The 12454-nt window shown below is 46.0% G+C and overlaps 1 protein-coding gene across 7 annotated transcripts in view; it reads right to left on the reverse strand.

The window, feature by feature from the left end:
* The window catches only part of TMEM268 (transmembrane protein 268), a 36672-nt gene that overhangs the window by 13116 nt on the left and 11102 nt on the right, over positions 1-12454 (reverse strand). For 5 of the 7 annotated variants that reach the window (XR_007719591.1, XM_050759642.1, XM_050759643.1 and 2 more), the window contains 3 exons: positions 10150-10259; positions 7618-7728; positions 6396-6545 (listed from right to left, as the gene is read on the reverse strand). Coding sequence is in view for 6 of the 7 variants with exons in the window: in XM_050759642.1 (XP_050615599.1) it covers positions 6396-6545; positions 7618-7728; positions 10150-10259 (371 nt within the window). In the remaining variant the exon portion in view is untranslated. The remainder of the gene's footprint in view (positions 1-6395; positions 6546-7617; positions 7729-10149; positions 10260-12454) is intronic. The other 2 variants (XM_050759646.1, XM_050759645.1) reach the window with 1 other exon arrangement.

The following is a 12454-nucleotide window of genomic DNA, read 5'->3' on the forward strand; positions in this document are numbered from 1 at the left end:
ACAGTGAGCAGAGATCATGCCACTGCACTCCAGCCTGGGCAACAGAGCAAGACTCCATCTCAAAAAAAAAAAAAAATTTGCTAGGTGCGGTAGCATCCACCTGTAGTCCCAATTACTTGGGAGAGTGAGGCGAGAGGATCACTTGAGCCCAGGAGTGTGAGGTTATAGTAAGCTATGATTGTGCCACTGCACTCCAGCCTAGGTGACAGAGTGAGACTCTATCTCTTAAAAATAAGGAAAGAAAAATAAAATGAGATGGGGGATAGTTGGAACAGTAAATCCAATAGTGTCAGACAGCCCTGGCATAAAGCTCAGCTCTGCTGCTTCCTGGCTATATGACCCTGGACAAGGCATGTCCCTTCCCTGAACCTTATTTTCTTCAGTTGTAGAATAAAAGAATGTCTCAGCCTCCTAGGAATGGAGTGAGACTTCACTGAGATTGTGTGTGATGTACTTAACCTAGGGCCTGGGACTCTGTCAAGGTGCATAAGATATTTGTGGAAGATGGGAGATGAGATGGGTTTGATCTGTTTGAGCTGACACATTAAATCTGTTGTGTAAGTGAAGCACTCGCTCCATCTAGAAAGCACCTACTTTAAAGTATCTAACACAGTGCCTGGTCCTCAGGAGGGTCTCTGGGAATCAGCTTCCTGCTCTCCCACCCAAACCAACGGATGCCACACGTTCAGCTGGAAAAGTGGATGCTAAACAGGTGCGGGAGAAGAGAAGGGACAAGGGGACCTCAAATGCTGGTTTGGGGAAGTGAGCACAAGAGGACTTTCAGACACAGTTAGAAGAGAGCCTGATCAAGAATAATAGTTCTCAAAAGGGGCAGCACCCTGTAAGGGAGATTCTGGAAATGCAAGAAGGACGCTTTGGTTGTCACAGGGATTGGATGGACAATGCCGGCAGTTAGTGGAGGAGGGCCAGGCGTACTAAACCCATGCCTTCCACTGAAAGACATGTCCTATTAGAAACCATTCTGCACGTTCAAGACTGTCCCCTGGGCTGCCTGGACTCCAAATGTCCCACTGAGCATACATACAGATAAAAAAAATCTACTTAGAATTATCTGGTTGGCAAACATAACTCCAGTTTACATTTATACCTAAAGTGATTTTTTTGGAGGGGAAACCTAGTCTCATTCTGTCACCCAGGTTGGAGTGCAGTGGTACGATCACAGCTCACTGCAGCCTTGACCTCCTGGGCTCAGATCTTCCTGCCTCAGCCTCCCAAGCAGCTGGGACCACACATGCATGCCACCACACTCAGCTAATTTTTAAAATTTTTGTAGAGATGGGGTCTCACTATGTTGCCCAGCCTGGTCTCAAACTCCTAGGTTCAAGCAATTCTCCCAACTCAGTCTCCCAAAGTGCTGGGATTACAGACATGAACCACCATGCCCAGCCACTTAAAGTGATTATTTGCATGAGTTTAATATACACTGAGTTTTCCAGGAATGCCTCTACTATGAAAATTGAGGAATAATTAGATTTTGTTTTGCCTAGATCTGTAGTAAGGAGATTTGGATGTGGATTTGGATTTGATGTGGATTTCTTCCTTTTAGAAATCCACATCACCAACAGTTCAATTCCTAACTCTATCTCTCACTGCCCATATAACCTTGGGCAAATTACTAAACATCTCTCTGTCTCCATCTTCATACCCCTAAATGGAGATAATAATGCCTTTACCTCAGAGGGGTATAAAAAGGATGAAATGAGTTAATCCATGTAGAATAATTGAAAGAATTGAACACTTAACACATATCAGCTGATAATTTCACAGTGAGGATGACAGTGAATTTAAATCATCATGTTTTTACTGTGCCATATTAGCCACAAATAAATATTTGTAGGAACTTGGAACTTCTCATGTGTCCTAGCAATGTGCTATACTCTACAAGGCCGGGACTTGCCTGCCTTTACAAACCTTCCAATCTTTTTTTAATTTAATTTTATTTATTTTTGTTATTTTATTTTATTTATTTTTTATTTTTCTGAGGCAGGGTCTCGCTCTGTCACCCAGGCTGGAGTACAATGGCGCCATCACAACTCACTGCAGCCTTGAACTCCTAGGCTCAAGCGATCCTCCCGCCTCAGCCTTCTAGGACTATGGGCATGTACCACCACACCCCGCTGATTTCATTTTTTTGTAGAGACAGAGTCTCACAATGTTGCCTAGCCTGGTCTCAAACTCCTGGGCCCAAGTGATCCTCCCACCTCAGCCTCCCAAAGTACTGGGATTGTAAGTGTGAGCCACAATGCCCGGCCCAAACCTTCCAATCCTGAGGAAGGCTAACAGTACACCAAAGGGAAAACAAGACAGTTATGCAAGACATTGAGGCTCTCAAGGACACCAAGTAACAACACAGGGAGGATGCTAACAGTAAGAGTGACAATGGCCAGGAAGAGGGGATCTGCATAGTCCTGAGTGACAAGGGATCCGGGGAGGAGGAGGTCCTGGAGCTGAGACCCAAAAGAAGACCCGAGAAGGGCTGTGTGGCCATGGACTGACTACTTAACCTTACTGAACTCCCATTTCCTCACTGGCAAACAGAGTTAATAACAGTTAATACTTACAAAGCATTTACTTTACACCAGGTACTATTATAAACACTTTGTGTGTCTAAGTCATTTAATTCTCACAATAATCCTATGAGGGAGCTAAAATTATTATCTCATTTTCTAGATGAGGAAACTGAGGCCCTGATAGATTAAATAATTCACCCCAAGTTGCAGAGCTAGCAAATGATGGAGGTATCCTGCCTCCTTATAAGGTTGTTGTTGAGCACAGACGTGAAGCCCCAAGCATGCAGCACACAATAGGTGCTCATGAAATGATGGACATTATTAGGAAGAAAAGAAGGAGTCTCCTAAATGGGCAGTGATGATGGCATTGCCAGGATGCACCTGGGACTCCATGCTGCACATAAGCCTTGCTCATCTTCTGGGATCTGTGCCGGGCACAGAGTAAAACCCTGTCTTGGATGGATGGATGGATGGATGGATGGATGGATGGATGGATGGATGGATAGATAGATAGATAGATAGATAGATAGATAGATAGATAGATAGATAATGATAGATAGATCCATGGATGGATGGATGGATGGATGGATGGATGGATGGAGGGATGGATAGATAGATGGATGCATAGATGGATGGATGGATGGATGGATGGATGGATGGATGGATAGATAGATGATGCATGGATGGATGGATGGATGGATAGATGCATGGATGGATGGATAGATAGACAGATGCATGGATGGATGGATGGATAGATAGATGGATGCATGGATGGATGGATGGATGGATGGATAGATAGATGCATGGATGCATGGATGCATGGATGGATGGATGGATGGATGGATGGATAGATGGATGGATGGATGGATGGATGGATGGATGGATGGATGGATGGATGGATGGATGGATAGATGGATGCATGGATGGATGGATAGATGGACAGATAGATAGATAGATGCATGGATGGATGGATGGATGGATGGATGGATGGATGGATGGATGGATGGATAAATAGATGGATGCACAGATGGATGGATGGATGGATGGATGGATGGATGGATGGATGGATGGATGGATGGATGGATAGAGATAGATAGAGAGAGAGAGAGACAGAGACAGACAGACAGGCAGACGGATGGAAGGATATATATATATATAGTTGGGACAGTAAATTCAATAGTGTTAGTCCTGGACCAAAGCCCAGCTCTGCTGTTTCCTGGCTGTGTGGCCGTGGACAAGGTCCTGGTACTATCAAGGGCTTCATAAATACCGGCTGAATAAAAGGAGGAAAGAAGAGACAGAGGCAGAGAGCCAAAGCAGGCATTCCCTCCACCATGTGAATTACATCCGCATCCTTGAAGCACCTGTCAGGTGCCAATCTTTTTTGCTTGCTCCTGCTAAATAAAACAAAGCACTTTGCTTCTTCCCCTCCCCAAGACAAAGTTCTTGCTGCAGGAGTAGCCAGCTCTATTTATTTTTTATAGGTCAAACACAAGGGCCATGAAAGTTTCAACAGACCCCAAGGGCAGCATTACTTTATCAGTCTCATGGCAAAGCCCAACAAAGATCCTTTCAGAATGAGTGCACCATAAAGTTCCCATGTGTCTCCGTGAACACACGCACTAAGTGGAATTCACACCCCAAATGCTGATTTACATTTCCCAACATCCTGCCCTCCCTTTCTGAGTCAGGCAAGATCAGAGTCCAGCACTGTGCCAGGGATCAGGGTTCGGAGGAACAGGAACTTCCCAAGTAGGTGGAAAGACAACATAGGTGCAGTAGCAAAGAAATGGTCCCCAAAGATGTCTAAATCCTATTCCCCAGAACCGGTGCGAATGTTGCTACACAGCAAAGGGGAGTTAAAGCCGCTGATGAACTTTATGTTGTTAATCAGCTGACCTTAAAATTAGAAGATTATCTGAGATTACCCAGCTGGCCCAGGGTAATCACAAGGGTCCTTAAAAGTAAAAGAGGGAGGCAAAAGAGCCAGAGAAGGAGATGCAAAAAAGACTAGATCTGCCATTGCTGGCTTTGAAGATGAAGAAAGGGATCACCAGCCAACGAATGCAGAGGACCACTAGAAGCTAAACAAGCAAGAAAACAGATTCTCCCCCAGAGCCTTCAGAAGGAAGCAGCCCTGCCTGTACCTAGATTTTAGCCCAGTGAGACCTATGTCAAATATCTAACCTACAGAACTGGAAGATAATAAATTGTTGTTGTTTTAATTCACTAAGTTCATGATAATTTGTTACAGCAGCTATAGAAAACCAACAGTTTTGGGCCGGGCGCGGTGGCTCATGCCTGTAATCCCAACACTTTGGGAGGCTGAGGCAGGCAGATCACCTAAGGTTGGGAGCTCGAGACCAGCCTAACCAACATGGAGAAACCCCATCTTTACTAAAAATACAAAATTAGCTGGGTGTGGTGGCACGTGCCTGTAATCCCAGCTACTCGGGAGGCTGAGGCAGGAGAATCACTTGAACCCAGGAGGCAGAGTTTGCAGTGAGCCAAGATTGCGCCACTGCACTTCAGCCTGGGCAACAAGAGCGAAACTCTGTCGAAACAAAGAGAGAAAGAGAGGAAGAAAGGAAAGAAAGAAGGAGAGAAAGAAAGAAAGAAAGAAAGAAAAGAAAGAAGGAAGGAAGGAAGGAAGGAAGGAAGGAAGGAAGGAAGGAAGGAAGGAAGGAAGGAAGGAAGGAAGGAAGGAAGGAAGGAAGGAAGGAAGGAAGGAAGGGAGGGGAGAGAAAGAAAGAGAAAGAGAAAGAGAAAGAGAAAGGAAAGGAGAGGAGAGGAGAGGAGAGGAGAGGAGAGGAGAGGAGAGGAAAGGAAAGGAAAGGAAAGGAAAGGAAAGGAAAGGAAAGGAAAGGAAAGGAAAGGAAAGGAAAGGAAAGGAAAGGAAAGGAAAGGAAAGGAAAGGAAAGGAAAGGAAAGGAAAGGAAAGGAAAGGAAAGGAAACCAACAGTTTTCTCTAGTGTAGTGACTAAGAACATGGCTTGGAATCTGAGGCCCTAGCCTTGATTTCCAACTCTGGCATTTATTAGAAGCATGGCCGGGGCTACTCTTTGAGCCTGAATCTAGGGTTCCTCAACTGCAAAAGAAGTGTAACAGCGTCTACCCAGATTTAATGTCAAGGGATTTAATGAGTTAACGTGTTAAGCATTTAACAGAGGACCTACTACATATGATGTGCTCACTACATATCAAAAGACAGACACTGAAGAGACAGAATACAATTAAAATCATACATCAAGCTGGGAAGTATCCACCTCCTTTCTAAACATGATCAGGAACCAGAAGGCTCAGGGTTTGAACCCTGGCTCTGTCACTAACAGTGGGATCCAGGACAAGTTACCTAACTCTCAGACCACCCACCTTGCCTCAAAGGTCATTGCTGGGATTAGAGACATGACTGTCAATAGAGCACCAGGTCGGCATCTGCCCGTCACAGGAGGGAATAACATAAATTACCTCTCCCCAGAGGTCAACTTCAGGCACCTTGTGCTGCAGGGTGGGTTCAGTAACCCTCCCTTGTTCACAGGGCTGTTGTGAGCACCCAGCGGGAGGAAGTGCATGAAAGGGCTCAGTTAACTAAAGTACTGTCAGGATATGGGCTATTAGTGCCCTCCTCCCACATTCTCAAAACACAGCTTGCTTCCAGAAAAACAATCCACAGAGATTAGACAGAAAAAGCAGAGAGGACAATCACATATACGATTTGATTTCTTTTAGTCACTGGGCTTATGGGCTAGTGTGAATTTTCATGGCCAGGGAAATTCTTTGAGGGAGGCAAAAGAGAAAAACCTGATTCTCACGCCTGCACCGCCCTTCTGGAGGGAGCATGGCAGGGATCTCCAGACATCTCACCTTCTTCTGCTGTCTCTCAAAGACCAGCACAAGAGTCAGGGTCAGGCTCACCGCGGCCAGGGTCACGAGCAGCATGCCAGCCCAGTGGTTCCCTAAGGCAAACATCTGACTGGTAGAGTAGATATTAGCCCACACCACCACGTAGAAAACCTGCAAGACGCCAGACAGAGATCATGGTCAGGAACTTCAGTCCTCACATAAAGCAGCTCCATTCAAACGGACACCCTTCAGACACTACTGACACCCTCCTTGGATTCAGACAGCTCACAGCACCAGTAAGAGAGTGATACGGACATCTAGGTCTGTGAGAATGAGCTCATGTTCCTTGTTCATAAGCAAAAAATAGACAAAAAGGGTTAGCAGCTACCCCTAATCCTTGTTTACCTTAATTTTAAATAAAACAGAAAAACACAGGTGTATCCAAAGTGAGACAAATATCAGTTCAAAGACCACAATGATCCTTCAACTACTACATGGCTTTGGACAATGTATAACTCCTCTAAGTCTCAGTTTCCTCATCAGTAAAATGGGGATAATAACACCTATTTCACAGCATTGTAATAAGGGTTAACAAGGTCACATAAGTAGCAGCCCAGCACTCACCAGGTAATGAATCAATGCTGGTTCCCACCCTTTTCCCTTCTCCCTGGAAATGGGACCTGGGAGTCAGGTGTGCTATCTGACCATTTATACATACAAAACAGCAGCAAATCACAGTGCTTCTGAGCACAGACACTGAAACCAGACTACCTGGATTTAAATTCTGGCTCTGTCATTTATGTATGTCAGTGTTTATATGTATCAATATGAAGATGTATATTTTTTACATTATATATACAGATGTGTATACACACACACATAGAGCTGAAATAACCCATCTGTTGAGCAGATGGGGAAACCAAGTTCCGGAGAGGAGGAAAATCTTGGCCAAAGCCAGACATTGAGTCCAGAGCCTGGGTGGATCTGCAGACTTCCAATCCCAAGTTCTGCCCACAGTAAACCCTGACTCCCATCCTTTATGCAAGGACCTGGTTACAACTCTCTCCCATAAATTTCCGCTGATCCCAAATCAATGTCCATACGTGCTGCTCGTTTCCAGGCACCTGGGCCAACAGCCCCCAAGCCTCTGACCCACACCAGCAGTCTCCAAGACACGGTGCTGAATTTGGTGTTGCCACAAGCTGTCAGGGCAGGGTCAGTGTGCGGGCCACCTCCCCCTTACCACAGCAAAGGCCAGCCGCATAGGCCTCGAGTTGTAGATAATATATCTTCTCACTTGGGGCTCCAAGAGAGCACTCTCAGCCAGGCTCCTATACTGGTCGGCCGGGACCTGCTTGGAACCCAGGGAAAGAGATCAATTAGCCACAGGACAGCCAGTTTCCAGTTCATGTGACTATCATGTGGAAGGGGGATTAGGCACATTCTGGGCTGTCCCAGAGGCAGAATGAGGAGCTTGGAGCACTGGAAGTCACATGGTGCAGCTCTCAGCTCAGGGAAGAACCGGCATCACGACATCTGGAGAAGGATCCATACAGCCTCAGACTCAGTACCTTGCAGCAGACACAGAAGCCTGATGGTTAAGGCACAGGCCCCAGAGTCAGACAGCCCTGGGCCCAAACTCTGGCCCTGCCACTCATGTGCTGTGTGACCTGGAGCAAGTAACCCCACTCCTCTGAGCCTCAGTTTTCTCCTCTGTAAAATAAGCATAATAAAAGTACCCACTTTGTAGAACTAAGGTATATATTAAATGAGATAATGCATGTACTGTGCTGAGCAAAGGGCCAGTCCCTCAGTGAACACTCAATATAGAGTTGCCATTATCAATACTGCAATATCAATATCTATTAATGCCGTCCAAAAGACTGAACACTCACATCTTCCTGCTCAAACAAAAGTGTCTATAGAATATAAAGGCCCTGTGAGAGTAGACCTAAGAAAACACAACTTAACCATTAAAATTATATTTAGGCTGGGCACAGTGTCTCATGCCTGTAATCCCAACACTTTGGGAGAGCAAGGCGGGCGGACTGCTTGAGCCTAGGAGTTCAAGACCAGCCTGGGCAACATAGCAAGAGCCTGTCTCTTTTTATAAAAATAAAAAAGAAGGCCAGATGCAGTGGCTCACGCCTGTAATCCCAGCACTTTGGGAGGCCAAAGCAGGTGGGTCACAAGGTCAGGAGTTCGAGACCAGCCTGGCCAACATGGTGAAACCCTGTCTCTACTAAAAATACAAAAATTATCTGGGCGTGGTAGCCCATGCCTGTAATCCCAGCTACTCGGGAAGCTGAGGCAAGAGAATTGCTTGAAGCCGGGAGGCAGAGGTTGCAGTGAGCCGAGATCACACCGCTGCACTCCAGCCTGGGCCACAGAGCAAGACTCTGTCTCAAAAACTAAATTAATTAATTAATTAAATAAAATAGAAAAAAAAATTATATTTAGGAACACGGTAGAACAATATGTAAATTGTTCACGCATAAGAAAACCCTATCTGCCAGGCACAGTGGCTTATACCTGTAATCCCAGCACTTTGGGAGGCCAATGCGGGCGGATCACTTGAGATCAGGAGTTCGAGACCAGCCCTGCTCAACATGGTGAAACCCCGTCTCTACTAAAAAATACAAAAATTAGCCAGCCGTGGTACATGCTTGTAGTTCCGGCTACTTGGGAGGCTGAGGCATGAGAATCACTTGAACCCAGGAAGCAGAGGTTACAGTGAGCCCATATTGTGCCACTGCACTCCAACCTGGGCAACAGAGAAACACTCTGTCTCAAAAAAAAAAAAAAAGAGAGAGAGAGAGAGAAGTAAATTCTAAAACCTTCAGGCTAAAATTAGCAGTATATCTTCCCTATTTGTAATTAATCCTTAATCCTCCTTGGCTAGCACAGGAAAGGCCTGACCATGTTGGGGACTTTGGGAAAAGAGTAAAACCCATACATATAGGTACTTCATAACAATAATAGCTACAATGTATTGAGCATTTACTATATACTAGAGACAATGCCAGGGTTCCTCAAGCATTATTGCATTTAATCCTAACAAAACCCTTTGTAATAGGTATCAATATTAGCCACATTTATAGATGATAAAACTGAGGCTCAAAGAGGTTAAGTCACCTTCCCAAAGTCACATAGGTAGTGAGCATCTTGAGCTAAATCTGTATCCAGTTCCACAGGTCTGTAAGCCTGGCCTCAAATCACTATGCTTGAAGGTACTGCATCATTATCTAATGAATTCATATGCACTTTCCTTGGTATATGCAGTTCCCTCTCCCAAAATGCCCTTCCTCCTCTCCACCCAGCATATTCCTATTTATTCAAGATCCCAGATCAAGCATCTGCTCCTCTGCAAAGCTTTCACAACCACTGCCCTCTTCCCCCAGGCAAGTTTCTCATTTTCTCCTGTGAATGTCTTCACTGCCTATGCATTCCTCTCCTGTGGCATTTATATGATACAGTCCCAATTTCTCCCACACACGTCCATCTCCCCCACTGGGATCTGTGACCTGTCCACCTCTATTATGTTTAGCCAGTTAAGTGCCTGGCACAGAGTGGGCACCCAAAAAATACACATTTGTTAAGTGAATTAATTGGGAAGAGAGGAAAGAGAGAGCAGTTCTAACACGCCTTCCTTATATGCCCTATGACAGCTGGCACAGACTGTTTCATAAAGATTTTGTGAATAACTGGATGAAAAGATACATGGATGAATGGATGAAAGAGAAAATGGTAGGGATTCAAGGAAATCAGCACTCACCTGAATGCCCCAGGTTTGCAGTTGCTCTTCTGCGGCTCCCAGGTCGAAGGAGATGGGTGCACAGGTATTGTCAATCCGGAGAACAGTGAGGACCTGGCCATTGTGGAGCTCTGGAAGCAGACCAGAAACTTCATCTGGCTGAGTGATAACCATACCATGCTTGTGGGGTGAGTCCAAAGCCTGATGGCATCACGTCTCTGGCCATGAGAACCTCCTCGCAACAAGGAGGGACACTGTGGCCATCCTCAAATCCTCCTGAGGGAAGGACTGGATTTGACTGGGAAGCCCCAGGAGGCAGAATTAAGGCCAGAGGGAGGAGGCTACTAGGACCACAATGTGAGACCACATAAGGAAGAACTTCCCAAGAGCAAAAGCTGTCCCCACAAAGAATAGGTATTTTTTGTCCCCACAAAAAAATGCTCCCCAACACAAGGAACATTTAAACAGAGAATGAAAAACTACATTAAGCGGGGGTGATGCAGTGGACCTTGATTTCAGCACTGCAAAGGATGCTCAGCTGAATAAGTTAAATTCCCAGTAGGCTCAGAGAGTCTAAGAAAGAAATCACTGATCACAGTAGGCAGAACAATGGCCCCAAAGACATCCACACCCTAATCCCCAGAGCCTGCAAATATACTGCCTTTCATGGCAAAGGGCGGAAGTAAGGGGGCTCACTAGCTGGCCTTTAATAGGGAGACTATCCTGAATCATCTGGATGGGCCCCATGAAATCACAAGGAACCTTAAATGTGGAAGGGGGGGACAGAAGTAGAGTCAGAGGGAGATGTGACTATGGATGAAAGGCAAGGAAGCACGTGGCGTCAATCGCTTTGACCATGGAGGGAGAGGGCCATGAGCCAGGGAATGTGGGTGGCCCCAAGGGGCTGGACAAAGAAAGGAAATGGATTCTCCCCAGAGTGTCCAGAAAGAAAAACAGTCCTGCCAACATGGGGATTTCGGCTCAGTGAGAGCAGTGTCAGACTTCTAACTTACAGAACTACGAAATAACAAATCCAGCTGGGCACGATGGCTCATGCCTATAATCCCAGCACTTTAAGAGGCCGAGGTAGATGGATCACCTGAGGTCAGGAGTTCGAGACCAGCCTGGCCAATATGGTGAAACCCCTGTCTCTACAAAAAACACAAAAATTAGCCAAGCGTGGTGGTGGGTGCCTGTAATCCCAGCTATTGGGGAAGCTGAGGCAGGAGAATTTTTTTTTTTTTTTTTTTTTTTTGAGACGGAGTCTCGCTCTGCCGCCCAGGCTGGAGTGCAGTGGCCGGATCTCAGCTCACTGCAAGCTCCGCCTCCCGGGTTCACGCCATTCTCCTGCCTCAGCCTCCCGAGTAGCTGGGACTACAGGCGCCCGCCACCTCGCCCGGCTAGTTTTTTTTTTTTTGTATTTTTAAGTAGAGACGGGGTTTCACCGTGTTAGCCAGGATGGTCTCGATCTCCTGACCTCGTGATCCGCCCGTCTCGGCCTCCCAAAGTGCTGGGATTACAGGCTTGAGCCACCGCGCCCGGCCAGGCAGGAGAATTGCTTGAACCTGGGAGGTGGAGGTTGCAGTGAGCTGAGATAGCGCCATTGCACTCCAGCCTGGGCAACAAGAATGAAACTCCATCTCTAAATAAATAAATAAATAAATAAATAAATAAATAATCTGTGGTTGGTTTTTTTGTTGTTGTTATCATTGTGTGGTTTTTTTTGTTGTTTTTTTTTTTTTTTTTTGAGACAGAGTCTCTCTCTGTCACTCAGGCTGGAGTGTAGTGACACGATCTCAGCTTACTACAATCTCCACCTCCCAGGTTCAAGTGATTCTTGTGCCTCAGTCTCTCAAGTAGCTGGGAGTACAGGCATGCACCACTGTGCCTGGCTAATTTTTGTATTTCAGTAGAGACATAGTTTCGCCATGTTGGCCAGGCTAGTCTCAAACTCCTGGCTTCATGTTATCTGCCCGCCTCGGCTTCCCAAAGTGCTGGGATTACAGGCATGAGCCACTGCACCTGGCCCAAATCTGTGGTTTTAAGCCAGTATGCTAGAGGTAACTTGTTATAGCAGCAATAGAAAACTAATACACTGACTTACTGGTAATCCCTCCTACATATGGCTGTAACACACTCAGCATGTCAAAAGCATAAAATATGTGTTTATTCCCTCAAAAAACATGCATCAAACCAGGCTGCTCCCAACTGCTTACAAAGCCCTCGCCCTCCAAGGGTGGGATGAAGCCAGACCATGAGACCAGCTGGAGAGAAAGGTCTGGACTGAAAACCCCTCACGGCCAGGGAGGAATGGCAGCAGCACGAA

This window comes from Macaca thibetana, chromosome 15 (assembly GCF_024542745.1).
Source record: "Macaca thibetana thibetana isolate TM-01 chromosome 15, ASM2454274v1, whole genome shotgun sequence".
Classification (NCBI taxonomy): Eukaryota; Metazoa; Chordata; class Mammalia; order Primates; family Cercopithecidae; genus Macaca; species Macaca thibetana.